Source organism: Henckelia pumila, chromosome 3, assembly GCF_033568475.1.
Source record: "Henckelia pumila isolate YLH828 chromosome 3, ASM3356847v2, whole genome shotgun sequence".
Classification (NCBI taxonomy): Eukaryota; Viridiplantae; Streptophyta; class Magnoliopsida; order Lamiales; family Gesneriaceae; genus Henckelia; species Henckelia pumila.
The window spans coordinates 18,161,209-18,179,852 of record NC_133122.1 but is presented as its reverse complement, the minus strand read 5'-3'; the positions used below and the strand labels follow the sequence as shown (position 1 = coordinate 18,179,852).

Genomic DNA, 18,644 nt, shown 5'->3' with positions numbered 1-18,644 from the left:
AAGATATTTTTTTAATATGTATAAATACAAACAATGTTTTGTTCCCATCAAGATATTTTTTGCGATATCTATAAATATAACAATGTGATAACCATGATTTTAATTTATAAATATTAAATTTATTAACAAACGAACACTTGTCATGTCCATGCTGACTAATCTGTTAATACTTAAATTGACAAATTACTAAAATTGTTGCAATATAAATAATAATATATATATATATATATTAACATTCTTACAATTATTTTCAACTATTTTTTAACTAAAAACCCGGGTGAACACCTCAAATATTGAGGTAGCTAAAAAATAGTTGAAAATAATTGTAAGAATGTTAATATATATATATATAAAATTTTCGAGCTCGAGTACTCGAATTATATACGAGCTCGAACACGAAATTTACTACTAGATGTCTAGATCGAGCTCGAGTAGTTAAATATGAGTCGAGCTCGAGCTCGAGTAGTGTGCTACTCGGCTCGACTCGATTACACCTCTAATCGAAACACTAAAATAATTACAAAAGTGCTTTTTTTAAAAAACAAAAAGGCTTTTCTTAAATTATATAGTGTTTCCAAACGGGCTCTAAATCTTAGGCAATTCCGCAATTATCTAACATATGTGATCGGGTGATTGAATTATTGAATGATAAATTGAAAAACAAACATAATATAAATAATTAATTTTTTTAATATGATAATTATTATAAAACTCCATTCAAACATATTATTATTAGTATTAGATAAATACGTGCGTTTTACTGTTTTAGGATTTAGGATATGATTTAGGATGACATAATTTATGTAATACTAATAAGAAAACGAGAGAAAAAAGTAATTAATTAATATACGTAAATACCTGAAACTTATGATTTTTTTTTTTTGACTAAAAATTAATTTTATTTTCAAAAGAAATCCCTCAATCAATCAATCAATCGATCAAACTATAAAAAGGCTTGGACCAAAAGCCCAATTTTACGTATCCTCTCAAACCCTGGGTCTGTCGCCAACTGCCGACTGACTTCCGCCGTTGAATAGAAATTGTTTGTTAATGGCGGTGCTGGATGGTCGCCTCGACGGCAGCGATGATGAAGACGGCGGTCTGTTTGAAGAGGAAATGGTCGTGCTAGGGGAAGAAGATGACACCTACCACTCCGAAACCCCTGCACACCTCCGTCCCCTCGTCGTCGCCGCTGAGTCCGGTGACGTCAACGCCCTCCGCATAGCCCTCGGTAATCGCTACTTTCTCATGCGCGTGCGCGCGCACTCCCCAAAGCTTTTTTGCTTTCCTTTGCTGGCGCCAACAACGTGCCTTGAAGTTGTGCATGGAAATTTAATTAAGAAAATCTGTTTTGATTCAAATGATACTCTGCGGTGAATTTCGTGGAATTCATAAGCGTAGTCTCTCGGCCTATGTTCAGCATGGGACTTGGGTTGAATGCTGTGTGCAGACATGCACTTAGTTGACAGAGTCTGATTCCTTGAAAATCAAGGGTTTTGATTTTGAGTTTGATTGAGTTTTCTTTGCACTCGACTGTACTTCAATTTCGAGCCTGCAGCTGTTGAGAATGCGCGTGATTCTTAGTTTTCGCAGGAGCTGTTCAACTTTTTGTTGGAACAGTGGCAGTTTGCTTCCTAACTCATGCAGCGATCCATGATCTGGAAAATTTCCTTTTGAGTTTTTAAATTCTATTTTACTACCGTTCAATTTAAAATTTTCCGATTAAAAAACTTTGTGGCTCGACTGCTCCAGGTTTCTCTTGTTTTTGCCCTTGGAAAGTTATTATTTGACCTGTCTTGAAGTTGCTGTCTTGACCGTGGTTCAGACACTTAGTTGATTAGTGACACGGTTTCTAATTTTAAGCATAACTAGAGATGTTAATTCTGGAGCATATTTTATGTCTTCTATTGTTTGAGATGATTAGGATTAGTAAATATCCATTCCATTGTGGTGAGTACATGGTGGAGAGCATTTATCGAACTGCTCCTGCCACCTTGAGATCGAATTGTGGCTCACGGACTGCTCTACAGTTTGAAAAACTTGGGCAGTGCTAGTTTTTATGTTTGGTTCTGGTGTCACTTGTCAGTGCCACAACTGGCAAGGATTTTAGTATTGTGGTGCTTGAAGTTTTGTGTGAGTTTTAGACATTTTACTTGCACCATTACCACCGATATTTGCTTTTAATAAAGTGTTAAGCTCTCCATCCTGTATAGTTAAGGCTCTAGTGTTTTGAATTTTTTTTTCTTTTTTGAGGATAGTGCTTTGACAGTTGTAACCATGTAATTTTTCAACTTCCTTTTGAATATTTTTTTTTTGGGTGAGTTAGAGCCATGCTATGACACTTACACCAGATTTGTGCAGAATCATTCATCTTGGTTTAATACTTGTTCAAAATTCTATGGAGAACTACAGATAATTTTAACGGCAGCGTAGATGAACCAGTTGAGGACGGTGACACAGTTCTTCATCTCACATGCCTGTATGGGCATTTGACATGTGTGCAGGTCACATCATCTCAACCCAGGATACCTTCCATCTTCAGTTTTTATTTCTCAAGTTTTTACTGTTACCGATTTGTGTGCATTTTAAATTTCTCCAATAATTGTATTATTCCGCAGTTTTTGTTGGAAAGGGGAGCCAACTTGGAGGTTAAGGATGAAGATGGTGGAATTCCCCTGCATGATGCATGTGCAGGAGGTGGGTTGATCAACCATCTGTGTACCTATCATAATCTTGTTTCATAAATATTACATGCTCTCATTTCAACACTTGAAAGCTTCTTCGCAGGTTTTTCAGAGATAGTACACGAACTTATAAATCATGCTAATGATCCAGAGCATCTTAAGAGAATGCTTGAAACTGTTGATGGGGATGGGGACACTGTAAGTCTGTATTGCCCATTTATTGATTGAATCATCCAGTGTCATAACACTGCTTTAGCTTGTGGAAAAAGGAAATATCAAAATGATGGTCATTTAAATTAACTATCTTTTAGCCTCTTCACCATGCTGCTAGAGGTGAATGTGGGAATATCGTAAGCTTGTTGCTTGCTCATGGAGCTTCTCCCATGACAACAAACTTAGATGGAAAGGTAATATATGAGTGGGGATTTGATCTGTTTCTATTTCTAAACCACCAAGTTACTTATTGAGTAGCGTTCACAGACTCCAACTGAACTTGCTGAGCCGGGAACTGATGCTAGGAGAATATTGGAAATGGCTTCAGGTGCTTTATCCGTACATTAACCCTGCTACTGAAAATAGCTTACTTGGGGTTAAGGCTTGAGGCTCTTTCTCAATTTTGAGATACATCTGTGGCAAATTTTCAAGTGCGACCATGTGAAAGATATATCGGATCGGATTCTTCATCCTTATACTGAGTTCCTATTTTTGAACTGAGGCTACTTGCCTAATTACGAGATTGTGTTCAATTGTGTCCTTTCCTCTGCTTACGTATGTTAAAAGTGTTACTGATTCCATTTATTGAACAACGGTGCCCGCTTAAAAGTTAAATCGCTTGCGGAATCATTTTGATACTGCTATTCATCGACTAAAATTAGAAATTGGTATATATTTTTTAATCTCCGCTGGGGTTTTGGTTTCGGACACTGGGGTTCTGTTTCCGTGTCCGAAACCAAAACCATCTATTTTCCATGTGCTAAAAATTTTGATTCGGGTGAGAATGTATGAAATTTATGAATGGCAAGAGCTTGTGCTCGAATTCGGAGATCTAGGCAAAGAAAAATGCACCCACACGAACATGGACATGGCTGTGGCACGGGCGAAGTCAATCAACTTTCAAACAGAAAATAGAGATCATAAACCCAAACTGGTTTACAACTATACAAAAGCTACCAAATCCTACTTGATGCAGCACATATGTGTAGCGCATCGCAAGCAAGTTTGTTATCAGATTTACAAATTCTGAACTTCAAGTGTTGAGACCATATTATTACATTGTTTCTTGGAGCAACCACCTGGACTAGGAGGAGCAACAACCGCTGTTAGGCGGCGTCCGCTGTTCTTGATTCTTTTTTAAGATATTTCTCTTTACTACAGTTGACCCTTCTTCGAGAAGTCGAGGAACCTCCATAATCTGGAAAAAGAACATTCAACAACGCCCTGGTAAGTACGGTTTAGACAGGGGCAAGCCGCATAACGTGAGTCGAGCCACAAGTATCAACTTAATTTCCATAAGCTTGGGCTTTTTATAGCTGAGATCGCCAGCTCAAAATTAATATTAAATATCATATGATAAATAAAATTATGTTAATAAATATAATATAACGATGAAGTTACATAAAATATTACCGGTATTTTTTTTATATATGGAGCTCATGAGCTAGAGTTGTATTCTTAAAAATAAAAGCTTTCTTGTGCACGACTCAACTGTTTAACGTCACCATAAGCGAGATCTAGAGCTGTATTCTTAAGAACAAAACTTAAGTAACGTGTATTTGCTTACCTTCTGCGTGAGTTCTTCAAAACATTGCTCCACATTTACTCGAGTTTTAGCGCTGCATTCAAGAAATAGACAGCCAAGCTCTTTCGCCAGGGCAAGCCCTTCTTCTCTGCTCACTACTTGTTCTGATTCCTGAAATGGTCCCCAAAGATGAGAGAAGAAACAAGAACGAGCCTCACAAAGACCAAAACCACATTTACTTACTATATCAACTTTATTTCCGACAAGCATCTTGACGCAATTTTCGTTGGTGGAGTAGAGCTCCAGTTCTTTCGCCCACACATCCGACAAGTTTGTGAATGTGTCCCTTCTCGTCACGTCATACACTGGAGAAAATTCCGAATGCTAATCAATGAATGACCGAGGACAAGAACTAGAAGAAAATGCATTTAAACCAAATTGTTCATAAATATGCACACACTGTAAAAACTAGTTCCTAAACAAAATGATTCTGCTTCATAGAGAAAATCAGCATGGTGGAATATTAGAGACAAAATTTCATGAAATGACAAGTAATTTTGATCCGTCTGTAACTCACCGAGAATGATCCCTTGAGCACCTCTATAGTACGAGCTCGTCAATGTTCTGAATCTCTCTTGTCCAGCTGAAAAGACATTACAATCTAGCATTACAAAGAAGGAAAAGCCATGTTTCTTGAACCGACATTTTTTTTGTGAAGTGTTTTTAAAAGGAAAATCCTAAAGGAAATTTCAAGTCGAACAATTGCAAAGATCTTTCTGTACCCGTGTCCCAAATTGTAAGCTTCAGCCTTTTCCCTCCAACTGTGAGAAACTTGATCTTAAAATCCACACCTAGTCGAATCACAGTGTGGTAAGTATAAATAGAATATAAAGCTTACTGAATCATCCAAAACATAACAATGAAAAAATAATGCAATAGTTTTATGCACACAAGGGGTTCAAAGGAAAAGGACACATGAGTTTTACGAATTCAAGACAATCCGGAAGCCGGAAACATGGACGATGTAGTTTTTGGTTGCATTATATCCTGCAAACTAACAGCTTCAGCATATTTTATGCATTTGCCAGAAGTGCAAACTCAACTCAACTCAACTCAAAGCTTGTACAAGATAGAGAATTAAGATCAAAGCAAAAGTTAGATCACCACCAATTGAACAAGAAGCAGTAGAAGTTACTCATATCACATTTTCACTCACCATCCTAAGCAAGATACAAAGAACTCTAACAAGCAAAACAAAACCAGTCTTTATTGCCCAATACTAAGCACATGCGATTCCCATCATTCTTCATGAAGATGGTACTTAAAATCAACCAAATTCACGTGTATGTCTCAGATTTTGATTCCCAGCATATATACAGCTTAATTACATGTGTGGAGATGTGCACAAGTAGACCACTTATCATAATCGAGTACTTTTGGTAAAAGTCATTTTGGACACATGGGAACCAAAGCCCTATCAAATCATCCAAACATCAAAGTAATCTCATAAGTAACTGGATCAATCAAACCCATGATATAATCAACATCACTTTCTGCCAAAAACCCAACATCCCAAAATCTATAAGTTATAACCTTCTTAGCTCGATGAACCAGACAACAAGAAGCAAAACTCGGAGCCAAGAAAAACGCAGAATCATTACCAATGGTGGGCGAAAGATCGTCGACAACATTAGAGATGAAACTAACAAGCAGACTGCTTTTGCCGACAGCAGAGTCTCCGATGAGCAAGATCTTGAAAGACAGATCGTAGTTGCTCTGCCCCAGACCAGAAGAAGCCATCCAATGTTGATCCTCACTCACTCTCTCTCTCTACACAACCAAGATTATATTTTTCCACAATAACCCACAAAGAGAAAAAAGTACACTCCCCTAATTGAAGCTGCCCAACAACCTCAAACAGTGGGAATTTGCAATTAATAAGAGAGGGAGTTGGAAAGGCAAAGGTGAAGAAGCTTTTTCATGCTCAACCCATTATTCCCTTTCATCTCTCTCTCTCTCTCTACAGCTACACTGACACACAGGCATATATATGATATTTTATATATGCACAGATAGATATGACTGCGTGTATGTATAGATAGAGAAAAGGCAGAGCAACGAAGACAACGGGTGTCTTCTTCTTTGGATTTCTTGATTCCGTTTAAGCGACAAAACCACAACGTGTGTTTCGTTTGGGTGACGGTGACGGTGACTCTAGTATCAGGGTTAATATGCAATTAAATGGAGAGTTGGGGTGAATTTGAATTTTTTTCGTTTTTGGAAGTGGGTGAGTTTGGGTTTTCTGATTGGGCTCCATGTTCGGTTGTGGGTCAGTCGGAATGGACCTTTTAACAATTCTCTAATTTGTTTTATGGGCCCAGAGAAATATACGGGATGGATGTCCATGATCAACAATCATGATTACTCGTCCCACCCCAAATGTACAAGTAGTTTTTTTGAAACGTACTAGCATGTAAACTACGTTAATCAGATAAATTATAGTGAGAAATTTTTTTGCAACAAGATTAATGGAGAAGGTGTATTTATCAGTGTTCTAAAAAAATTGATTAAACCTCGTTAAATCTCGTTTAAGCTTGAAACTTCTCTAAAACGCCTCGTTTCGACTAAAAACGGTAAAAAGAAAAAGGTCAAACGCCTGTTGACCATATTAAGTATCATTAAATACGCTTAAATGTAATTTTTTAAAATACCAAAATTGATTAATAACATGAATTATCAAATTTATTAGTAAGTAATAATGCTAGCAATGTAAAAAATGTACAATATTGGATAGTTAAGTGTAACAATGATGAGTATATGCAGTACATATTGAAGAATATTAATAATAATATCTTAAAGTAGTATAGTTAAATTGATTTTGTATTTAATGACAATTGAAATAAAATGAAGGATATAATAAATTGAATTAGACTTTGGCAAAAAATCAATGCATTCAGATAAATTTATTATATTTAGACATTATTTACTCCATTAATTTGTGTTAGATATTTAAAATTTTAGTTTAAATTAGAAACGTTTTTTTACGTTTAAGCTCTTATTAATACCACATACGTTTGCTTACTTTCATGCTTCGATGCGCTTTGCGCTTTGTAGAACATATTATTAATTGATAACGAGTTTATTTTTATTATGTTATTTTTTAGATATGTAGAAAACTATTAATTAATATAATTTTAATACTTTTATGTTATTTAGACCTTGAAATTTATTCGTTTAATATTAAAGTTATGATAATTTTATCATTTTATTTATTATTTGAATTAATATAATTTAAATTTTAATAAAAATTTAAAATATTTTTTTGCATTTAAACTCGTAGTAATCTCGTTTAACTTGAAAAATATGAAACTTGATATTCACGTTTCGACGCGTTTCGCGTTTTTTAGAACCTTGATATTTATATTTGCTTGTCAAGTAGTATTTTTTCTATTTTTTTAATGTTATATTCATATTAAATGGATTATTATTATCCAATCTCATATTTAGTTTGTCATATTATTTATCTATTTACTAAATATTTATATTAAATCAATCAAAACATTAATTATTTATCTCATATCAATCAAATCATTAAATTTAAATTACTATATTACATTTAGTAAATAATATTATTCAAAATTTCTTAATATTTAAAAGGACAAAATGATAATTTATCATCTTATTAAAATTTCATCGATCAAAACAAATAAATTATTATTTTTATTTATCAATCAAACCAAATACTATCATTTAGTATATATGTTTTTTTTATCATATTAGATTATCTATCTCTATATTATTATCACATCTTTAACTTCAAACGGTACCTAAGTCATCTCTCTGTAATTTTGTTCGATATATGTTTTAGTTATATAGATGTCTAAAATTTTATTAAAATATGTTTTTATGATATTTTTTTAATTAAATAAAGGAAATATTTTTGGAATCTTATAGGGATATTTTTTGGGTTTATCATAAATTACACCACCATCCCAAAAATAGCTACTCTAGACATCTCATGTATTATAATATGGTATAATATAGATAATTTTTTTGGACGGCATAATATAGATAATAAAGATAATAATATAATAAATATATTAAGTAGTATATAGAGTATAATTACTCCATACATAATTGGAAATTGATAACATAACTATTATTGCGGACTCTAGTTAATTTGCAACCATTGTCAAATTGATTGCAAACACACAGTATGGATTGGAAATTGAGATATTAGAAACAATCGTCGCATTTCTAATTAATTTTTTTATCTGACAATGAAATTCACATTTGTTATTCTTGTTAAACTCTCGAACTAACATCGTATCCCGTAAAAATGTATCTATTCTATCAAATTAAACACTCATTGTATCCCTAGTATTTTTAATTGTTTCTAAATTTTGATACTAAAAATATCTTAGCTAGAAAATATCGCCTTAGATATACGTCTCATACTTTGTTTGGATGGATGTTAATCGAGCCACTAGTGTAGCGGTGAATTTATTTTTAGCCGTCTAGCTCCTCCATGTGCCATCATTTTAATAAATAAATAAATAAATAATGAAAAGATTGCAGAAAGGCATGTTACATGTACTAAAAAATGTAGAATTAAAAAAACCCCGTGGAAGACAAATCACATTTATTTTCAGTTCATAGACAATGATGTGGTCCTCTCATGATTGCATTTGGACGGCACATAATCAATCAAATATTATATTATATATATTATTATTATATAAATAAATGAAACAATGAATCGCAGACCAACAATACAAGACTGAAGACACATCAAATGAAATCTCGTGCGGTCGAGTCTTCCCTTTCTTTCTTTTGAAAGCAAATTAATTAACCAGCACATGGTGCATGCTACTAGAAATTAGAGTGAACACAAATGAACGAGTAAGAAGTGTGCATACGACGAGTACTCAAAAAAAAAAAAGTGTGCATACGAGTTTTGTTTTTTTTTAAAGGTAGATCTCGTTTTATTAAAATCATGAGGTAAATAAGTATTTAATTACAAGATCAATCATCTAAAAGAAAAAATTATCGCGCTCCCAAATAAAAGGGGCAAGAAAAAAAAATAGCAAAAAAAGTAAGCGAATGAGCAACATCCTTCGTCGACCTACGAACATGGTGTAGAGAGATAGCACCATCCCGCAACAATAAATTTCTAACATCAGAAGCAAGTGCTCCATCATAGCTAAGATCTTCTTTTGGTCACATGACTGCTTGCACAACATGAAGAGAATCCGAAGTAATAACATGAGGTTGTAGATGTCGTTCTCGAGCAGAAATGATTTCACTCTCGATCGCAGCTAAAAGATTCCTTGTTAATGCTTTAAAAAATAATGGAAAGTAAAATATATCTTTTAAAATCAAGTGTTATTAGATCTAAAGTGACCCAATTCTATATTGTCAATCCATGCTTAGAGTGAAAATAATATTTTTGAAATACAAAATAATTTTTTTTCATGAGAGATCGAGTAGAAGGTTTGTCTCCCTGAATTGATCTATAAGATGATCTCATATAAGTTTTTTTCACTAATATTATTGTTTCAACATTTGATAAAAGTAGAGATTGCACAATTGGATTTGAGTGAAAAGGACCAAATGACAATCACGGCGGCTCACTTGGTAAATAAACTACGCAATTTACCATTTTGCCGGTGTTTTTATTTAACTTGCAAAATTAGTTCTACAAGCTATATTTCAATTGAACATATTTTTGTTCCGGTGACTATTTTAGTTTCAAATTTAACAGTAAATCTATGTCTCTGAGCAAATTTAATGAGTTCAGTATTTTTCATGTTTCAACGTTTAGTCTTCTATATACGTACTCCAAACAACAAATTTAGTCATATTCGTTCAAATTTTCAAAATGTGAACAGAAATTTTCTATTCCCACAAACTTTTGCAAATTTTCCAATTTATTTAGAGCACACTTGTGTCAATACAACAAGAGATAGCACTCAGTGGAAATCTGGACGGCTTTTCACACAAGACACAAGTGCTGCTACATAGAGAACTCTCAACATGTAAATATCTTCAATGGATTAAGGCTGCTGGCTGCCCCTCTCTTTTATTAGTGCATTGTGTCAACAGGCGACGAAAGCTTCAAGCAGGATATTAGAACACACAAGCATTTTGAAAACGAGATTAGCAATCACCTCAATATCTGTGAATAAGATTCTTCCAGGCATCCTTGTTTTCAGAGTAATACTTGGTCTCAGCCTGCACCATAGGAAATTATAGTCAACTTTTTTGCTGAGTTTCTGAGCAAGAAAGATATTTATACAACGTAAACGCGGATCTGGAATGTATGGTTAAAACCGTGCATATAGAGTAAATACTTGCACATGGATCATCTTCATTCTGTCGTAAGAAGTTATCAGATTTCTGTATTCTCTCATTGGTGATTGTAACAGCAGGAAAGCTAGCAATGCATGCCAGCTTAAGAACACAAGCTGTTCAAATTATTTACTGCTGTTTGCAAACACCTCATAAAAACAAATGATCTTGAAATTTTATGCACATCAAAGCAAGAAATACTTGGTATGTACCTTCCTGACTCCTTTTATGGCAACCAACAGCTTTTGACCAAGCAAAGCTCTCATCACTTGGTCTTTTTCAAGTGCTTCTACAGATTCAGAAAGCGACTTTGGCAGCCTTTGAACTTTATCTTTGAAATTATCAGGATTGTCACCTTTCAAGGAGAAATGAAATATGGAGCAGAATTAGACAAAATGCTAACTTCAGTCAGAGCAATGGAAGTCAGCAACATCTCATATAGAGCCAAGCGTTAGCAAACTAGCCATTGTATGAAAAAACAGTTGATATAACGTGCAACCTCAAATCTTTTATTCTTGCAACAACCTCAAAATTTTGATTGAGTGATAGTCCCAACAAAATAGATAAGTTAAAGAGTACTTACAAATTGGTTCAGGCAAACTACTATGCCTACGAAGGCCGTCAATTCCAGCAGCAAGTACAGAGGCCAGGGCCAGATAAGGATTTGCACAACCATCCACTACCTTTATCTCAAAGTTGCTTACAGAGCCACTGGGGGTCCCTGGTGGGCAAGCAGTTCTCAAGGGAGCTTCTCTATTTTCCGGTCCCCAGCAATGATATGCTCCACTCCACATGTTAGGTTGAAGTCGATCATAACTAGAGGATTTTGACATTTGAAAAGAATGAGTTTGAGCGAATCATAACTTATTATTTCCATTTAGAACACGTGAAGAATATATTACGGATAACCATATTTATCATTCTCGTGTTGTGTGCCTTTGAATATATGAAGAAATGCCACATTCTAAATTGAAATTTTAAGCAATGTCTGCTGATCTGGGACAATAAAGTTGCAATGTTAGCGTGAGAAGAATCGTTGTTCCAAACAATGTATGTAAAAATGTGAGGAAAAGCACGCAAGAATCTACATAAAGACTTGGAGCCAAGCACGGACTGTGCACAAATACACCCCCAAACATACAAGTCGACAAACATCGGTGCATTACAGCAGTTTATTATTTTCACATCAGGTGACAGAAAACACTTAATGTCATTATTTTGGATGAGTTAAAGCAAGAAAACACCAAGTGGTCTACTACACATATTAAGAGGAGAAGTAAAAAAGTTCAAACCCAAGGACAGCATATGGATAATAGGAAGTAACGTCAACTATACATGTGAAGTATAAAACAGAAACCTGTTTGGAACTGGTGCAGTAAATGCCAATATAGAAGGAAGATGGTTCAATACTCCGGCCATGAACTCCTCCCCAATCTCGGACATTCCATATTTAGTTGATCCCCCATGCGCAATAAATACATTTTCTCCATTCTCAGACAAACTTATGTGCACATGTGAACCAGAGCCAATATCGTCCAGTGAGTACCTAGAAGGAAAGGGAGGGGATTACATAAACTTATTTTCGAGAAAGGAGATGCGTGACAGAGACAGCATATGTCCTGTAAGGGCCATCTGTAACCAACTAGCCGCAGCTGCCACATCAAGTTCTGAAGGTACAAATGTATTTCCGATTATGATATTTAGCTTGCATTTTCGTGAGAGTGGAATCTTGAAAAGCAAAGACGTTCATTTCTTAGTTTTGAAGCCCTTCCATTTCCTCATTTAAACAACAATTGACCATAATTATGCACCTATCTATGTTAACAAAAAATGCCATGCAAAACACAAAGCTTGCCAAGGCATATGTTTCTCCCAAATATGGCATGTACTCTCAATAAATCAGATGCTTAACATTCTTAATCATGTGCTTACTTAAGTTGTGTTCAAAACTCACGATTTCAAGAATCTCCTATGAGACATTGAGCCATTATCAATTTATCATATTAAAACAAAAAATATTACAAACTCCCCTACATTCAATCCTTACCAAATGCCTAATGCAAACAAAGAAAAATTGCTTGATGAGGCATGTAAAGTATATTTCATCGACACTTACTTGGGCACAAATGTCGCCAACAATCCATGTTTTCTTGCCACAGCTCTAACAACTTCACGAGTGAAAACTAAGTTGTCAGCTGCTGCCTCACAGTTTGTGTAGCCCAACGCAAATTCAAATTGACCATTCCCAGCTTCTGCATGCACCTGTAAAATTTTCGAACGTAGAACATAATAAGAAAATTTTATGTTTTTGAAATTATACCTAGCCATTATTTCAGTAAAATATAGTTTAATGTAAACAAATTTATTGATCCAAGAGTCACTGGTTAAACAAAAATAAATAGACGAGAATAGTAGGATAAAAAAAATTTCAACTTTTCTAGGAGAAAACCCAAAGAGGTTTAAAGGAGAAAACAAAGGCCACGGATCATGATGACAATTTACCAGGAAAACCGCCTATCAACCGAGAGGCTGGTTTTGGTACATAGGAAGATAATCAATTCTACAATCATTCTAATAAGCTCAACATATCAGACCAGAAATTAAATATCCAAGGCCAGAACATGTTTTCAAGCACATATGCAGGACTCCCAAGATAGACTTACAGCTTCAATATCATATTAATAAGCGTGTCCGACTCATGATAGTCAGAGCATACATTCACCCCAATCATATGAACATCCAGAGCAACCCATGCAAAATGGCCCAAAGCAATAATTTCTACATACCTGCTCCACCACAATATTCAAGGACTGTAGAGAAGAAACGATTTCTTGAAGTACAGGGAAAGCAGCATCAAATGACGATGTGGAGCAGTAAGGTGTTTTGTCAAATGGTACCCATTTTTCCTCGCCATCCCTACATGATTCACTACAAATTACAAACAATGCACAAGGAAACTTGGAAATTGGAATAATGAAGAAATCACAAGATCTTCAAACATACACCAGCATACTGCGTAAGAGATAAAACTCATTCTCAAATCCTGCGTTCATTACCTGCATGACTAGAAGTTTGGCATAAAATAATACAAAAATTCAAAAATTCCGGAAAAGCGATCAGATATTACCAAGTTAAATTCATCTCTTAAAATTTTAGAAACTCTTCGCAGCGCCTCTCTGGGGCAATACTCCCATGGTACTCCAGGTTTAAGTTGCATATCGGCCAGAACCATCTCCTGGTCTTTTGCCCTGTGTGAAAGTAAAATCATAGGAAAATACACACCAAGTCAGCAATATACCTTCTTCTACTTTAGCTTCAAAGTTAAATCACGGTTATTTTCCCTTCCATCCGTCTTATTGATTGCTATTTATGTGCGTTCCTCGTTCCATGGAGCAACAGAGCTTACTTTCCAGATAGAGATAGTGAAGTTGTGAACACATTAGAAAAATGGTGCTAGGGCCATAAAGTACCATACAAAATATACATAAATTCATGTATTATGCAGCTCAACTTAGAGGAAAACTAACTTTATGCTTTATTAGTACCTTATGAACCTCACTCTAAGGATGTCATCAAAATCAATTACATACAATCAGGATGTCCACTCTTCTATTTTTTTCAGTTAAAAGCAGGTAAGATCATTAAATATTTATGCTTCCCAAGACACACTCACACACATGTAAATATAACTTTTTTGACACACACCCACACATCCACAACAAAGGACCAAGGGTGAGAATAAAGAGAAACTTCAGACCATGGAATCTGGCATTTGGTTTGCATAGCAGGTATGAGTCTGATTTCACCAACTCCACTTAGATTAGTCTCATCAGCCGGACCATCCATGTGTGAGGACATCCCCATGGATGCACAGGTTAGACCGACACCATTCTTTGTAACAAGATCATAAAAGCGTTTTTTAGGAACAACCTAACATGTAAAACACCGACAATATCAGAATAAAGTTGCATTATAAATTCCTGTCAAGAGAATAAGCGTGCATGATTATCATTCCAAAAGCTATAAAAAGAATTAATCAGACTCGTTGAAATAAATGGTGAAGATAGAAGCACAAAGCATGCTTACAGTGCATTACCTAAATGGTGTTGGAACTACAAATAAAAAAACTCAAAAACAGTCCTTTAACGCAAGTCATTTCTGGGCATCTTTCTTTCAGTATTTCTCAACTTTTCTAACCACACAACATTTATGCAATCAACCAATTTACCGAAACACAATTATTATAGAATCGTGATTTTTTCTCCCTACTTTAGCAGGCTAGTTACAAAACCAAAGCATGAAGCTCTCTGAAAAAGAACCTTTGATCTTTGTTATATCTTGGTGATACATAGGAAGTAATCATGGATGACCATCAAAATTTTGTAATATGTACATTTCTTTGAAATAAAGTTCTATTCAACATTCTAATTCATAAAAGTTCTAATAAAAGCGTAGGATTTATTTTGAAACTAGAGAGAGTAGAAAGATGATAAAAAAAACTTCAGGACAATGAAGCTTCCAGTGAAATATAAATAATTTCAAAGGTAAAATTCTTACGCGGCATCTATGCTGCCCAGAAGCATCAACCCAAACAATACGAACAAAAGTAATATGTTGGGTGGGGACATAGTCATCTATCTTCAGAAAGGAAGAGCCTGTCATCTTATCCAAATCAAGAGACATTGAAGCAGCTTTAATCTTGTACAATTCTAGTGAATTTTTGGAGAATATATCTTTAACAGCGTCAAGAGCTTCTGGAATTGAAAGATCTCCGTCAATGCATGCATCTCGCAGAACAGCAAATACAACCTCCCGAGCTTTTTTTGCACCTACCCAGGTAATCACACCAAATTTCAAATGCTAATTAAAGACAAAATTGCTGAAAAACAATTATCACCACGAAAACCTAAGCAATTATAATCTCACAAAATGCCCAAAAAAGCAATCAAAAAATTATTGAATCTGCTCAATTCTACAGATTTCCATTGTATTCTATTATAACAAAGTGTAGAACATGGGAATGTATGAGTAATTAATCAACCAAACTTCAAAGCATTGCCCACAATGAAAGAAAGTTTTTATTCAAAATCTAAAAATCCACTTCCATTCCTCATTCGGACCAAAATATCGGCCATGATGATTGAGAGACATTGAAGAGCCATTTTGCATCTATGCCATTTCATTTTGGTCCATTATAAAATGAGGTATTATTCCTAGAAGAGGTTGCTACTGCAACAAGCAAACATCATATTCTGTTATAGCAAAGCAAAGCTGGAAGCTACACAGCTGGAATTATTAGAAACATAATTAAGTTCTCAAGGAATAGTTTCATGTGATAGAGGGCACAATACAAGGTTCAAACCGACCAACCTAAATAAAAGGTCTCAGGAAATGCATACCCGTCAGTGCTGAACATTACCTGAAAGTGACAAAACACTTATTTTCAAGTTTTAGGAGAACATGAAAATTCCGTCTAATGGCTAGAATGCTAAAACAGAGCTAGTTATTATGGTCCTGGAATTCAGAAATATTCATGTGTTTTCTTTATTAAAATCACATTCAAAGACTGCAAAATCTAATCATTGAACATATACAGAAGTAGGTGAAGTTCACCTTCTTTATTGGTGCTAGCTCCAAGAGCTCTTTCACCGAGGATAGCATCCCGTGAAAGCTAAGTTTGGGAACTGCCAGCCCAAAGTCCAGATAGACCTACAGCAGAAGGTTTCCAAAGATAAACATGTGACTCTTATGTTGTGGACTTATTTATAGGCATCATGAAAACTTCATGACCTCACCTGAGGGTACACAGAGGCCAAAAATGACGCTTCCTTAGTAAATGGGTAAGACGCGTGCAGAAGCACAAGTCTACACTTCCTGAATCTACTGTCCTCGAGAAGACTACGAAGATGAAGGGGATTGGATAGCCTCAGATCCAGATCTTTGTCACCAAAGCTAACGATAACCAATTAAAAAGTTAGTCGATTGTTGAAGCAATGGTGTATTGTAATCGTTGAAATCACTGAGTTAAAATTAAAACACACAAAGAAAACATATTCTGATATTCATTAATCGTTACCCTGTGTGTATCTGCATCGGCAAGTCAAACCGTTGGGCAACCTCCAATGCATGAATGAAGATGTGATCGATAAAGTTTTTGTTCTTGATACGAATAGGACTTCCAGCTGGAAACATAAAACTATCATACTTCTTTGAAAACTCAGGTTACATCACATATCCAGTATGAAAGGCATACCTTGCAAAACATCATAAAGGCCCTCTTCAGCATCTTTCTTTGAGACTTTTGTATTAATTTCAAGTCCACTGCGATATGCAGCTATACTTTTAAAGCCGACAATCTTATCAGCTTGAGTGGTGTTAGATAAGGATGTCAATAAAGAACCTAATGATTAATTGCAGAATCACAGCACTTGGTCCCAAAGATGGTGTTTCACAGATATTAAATAAATGGAAAGGATATGACTTCAATTTCTCCACAAATATTTCTGTAAATGAGTCCAGTGTCCATGTCCCACTAGCACTGCCCTAATTAGGATTCACAGTAGAAATTAAATACATATCTGAAGAACCATCAATTGATGAATAAAGAAGTGGGACTTTAGAAAAGCTATTCTGCATAAATGTTGATTCACTGAGAAACTAGAAATAAGGAACAAGGTTAAGATGATGCTAGAAATGCATAAAATTCAAGGATAAAAATAAAATGGCTAACCAAAGAAATTTATGATGGTGTGATAGTAGGATTATCTTTAACCGTTCATGGTGACAATGGAGGACCAGGGGAAGGGGGACACCCATTCACTCATACACAACATTGAGAAAATTTTATGTTCACTTTAAAGTTCAGATTTCCTACCTCAGTGGTTTTATTTCATTAGACAAATTTATTGCGAATGTGTACTGAATGGACGTTGCAGCTAAACTCAAAACAAATAGACTAGTATCTCATTCTCACCTCATCGAGAATCTGCTCGGCCACACGTTCAATTCTCAATATCCTACCGACATATGGTACAAAGGCTTTGTGCCATTCAATATCGTGTTTTTTGTCTAACTCGAGTCCATCATCAATCAAAATGGTAGAAATTCCAGCTGCTTTGAGGCACTTCGCAGTGATCGACTCCACTCCAGAGTTGGCGCGATATTCTTGAACAGCGCTCAAGGATAACTCCAAACCATAAAGTTCGGCAATTTCTTTCAAGCTTCTCTATACGTACACGTGAATTAGATACGAAATCACGAAAGACAATGAACGAAGATAACTAGAGTTCTGGAGACAAATGCTGAAATGCAATGTCAGTACTGTTTCTAAACATACTTTTGCCAGAATCAATCGCAAGCTGGCATCGGATCACGAAGTGCCAAGTTACAGAGAATTGATTGCTCGTGAATACAAACAAGAAACTGATAAGTTGACTTCAGATTGGACACCAACCTTGAAGTTGATAGTGTGGGGTGCGTAGGATAAGGCATCGCCAGCGGCCTCGGAGAAGCAGTTGAGGAAGGGGAAGGCGGAGTCGAGCGCCACAATGTTGTGAGCGTGCGCATCCACTAGCTCCGCCGTCTTGGTCGCCGCTCTCAGCTCCGCAAATCTATCCATTCTCTCACCTCCCTCTCTCTGGATATTGACTGTGCGTGAGAACTTCTATGTATAGCATTCAATATGAAGAGAGATTTGGAAATTTATTGTTTATATGCAATAACCGGCCCTGTACTATTGTAGTCTAGGCCTTTTTTTGGGTCAAATGTACGACTTTTATAGCGCCTGCCGCCAAGCCAAACCAAACTTGAGTTGAGTAACGGGGAATTACCAAATTAGTCTTAGGAACTGTTTGGAATAGATTATGCTTGAT

At 35.4% G+C, this 18,644-nt stretch overlaps 3 protein-coding genes across 3 annotated transcripts; 1 reads left to right on the top strand and 2 right to left on the bottom strand.

Moving 5' to 3' along the window:
• Positions 1 to 964: 964 nt before the first annotated feature.
• Positions 965 to 3,580, top strand: LOC140891879 (uncharacterized). The gene is made up of 6 exons (XM_073300551.1): positions 965 to 1,231; positions 2,413 to 2,504; positions 2,619 to 2,697; positions 2,788 to 2,882; positions 2,996 to 3,091; positions 3,165 to 3,580. Exons 1-6 carry the CDS (start codon positions 1,051 to 1,053, stop codon positions 3,243 to 3,245), a joined length of 624 nt encoding a protein of 207 aa, XP_073156652.1. The 5' UTR covers positions 965 to 1,050; the 3' UTR covers positions 3,246 to 3,580.
• Positions 3,581 to 3,764: 184 nt separating this feature from the next.
• LOC140891524 (ras-related protein RABC2a) lies at positions 3,765 to 6,582 on the bottom strand. The gene is made up of 6 exons (XM_073300049.1): positions 6,084 to 6,582; positions 5,205 to 5,273; positions 5,000 to 5,065; positions 4,666 to 4,787; positions 4,465 to 4,593; positions 3,765 to 4,095 (listed from the first exon to the last, which is right to left on the bottom strand). The coding sequence occupies exons 1-6, from the start codon at positions 6,220 to 6,222 to the stop codon at positions 3,982 to 3,984; spliced, it is 639 nt and encodes a 212-aa protein (XP_073156150.1). The 5' UTR covers positions 6,223 to 6,582; the 3' UTR covers positions 3,765 to 3,981.
• Positions 6,583 to 10,334: 3,752 nt separating this feature from the next.
• On the bottom strand, positions 10,335 to 18,432 carry LOC140887529 (protein fluG). The gene is made up of 18 exons (XM_073294806.1): positions 18,227 to 18,432; positions 17,747 to 17,998; positions 17,253 to 17,316; positions 17,027 to 17,143; positions 16,850 to 16,955; positions 16,569 to 16,725; positions 16,387 to 16,482; positions 16,144 to 16,192; positions 15,331 to 15,602; positions 14,531 to 14,703; positions 13,901 to 14,021; positions 13,777 to 13,829; positions 13,560 to 13,689; positions 12,890 to 13,035; positions 12,131 to 12,319; positions 11,357 to 11,589; positions 10,986 to 11,128; positions 10,335 to 10,656 (listed from the first exon to the last, which is right to left on the bottom strand). Exons 1-18 carry the CDS (start codon positions 18,389 to 18,391, stop codon positions 10,594 to 10,596), a joined length of 2,529 nt encoding a protein of 842 aa, XP_073150907.1. The 5' UTR covers positions 18,392 to 18,432; the 3' UTR covers positions 10,335 to 10,593.
• Positions 18,433 to 18,644: the final 212 nt, after the last annotated feature.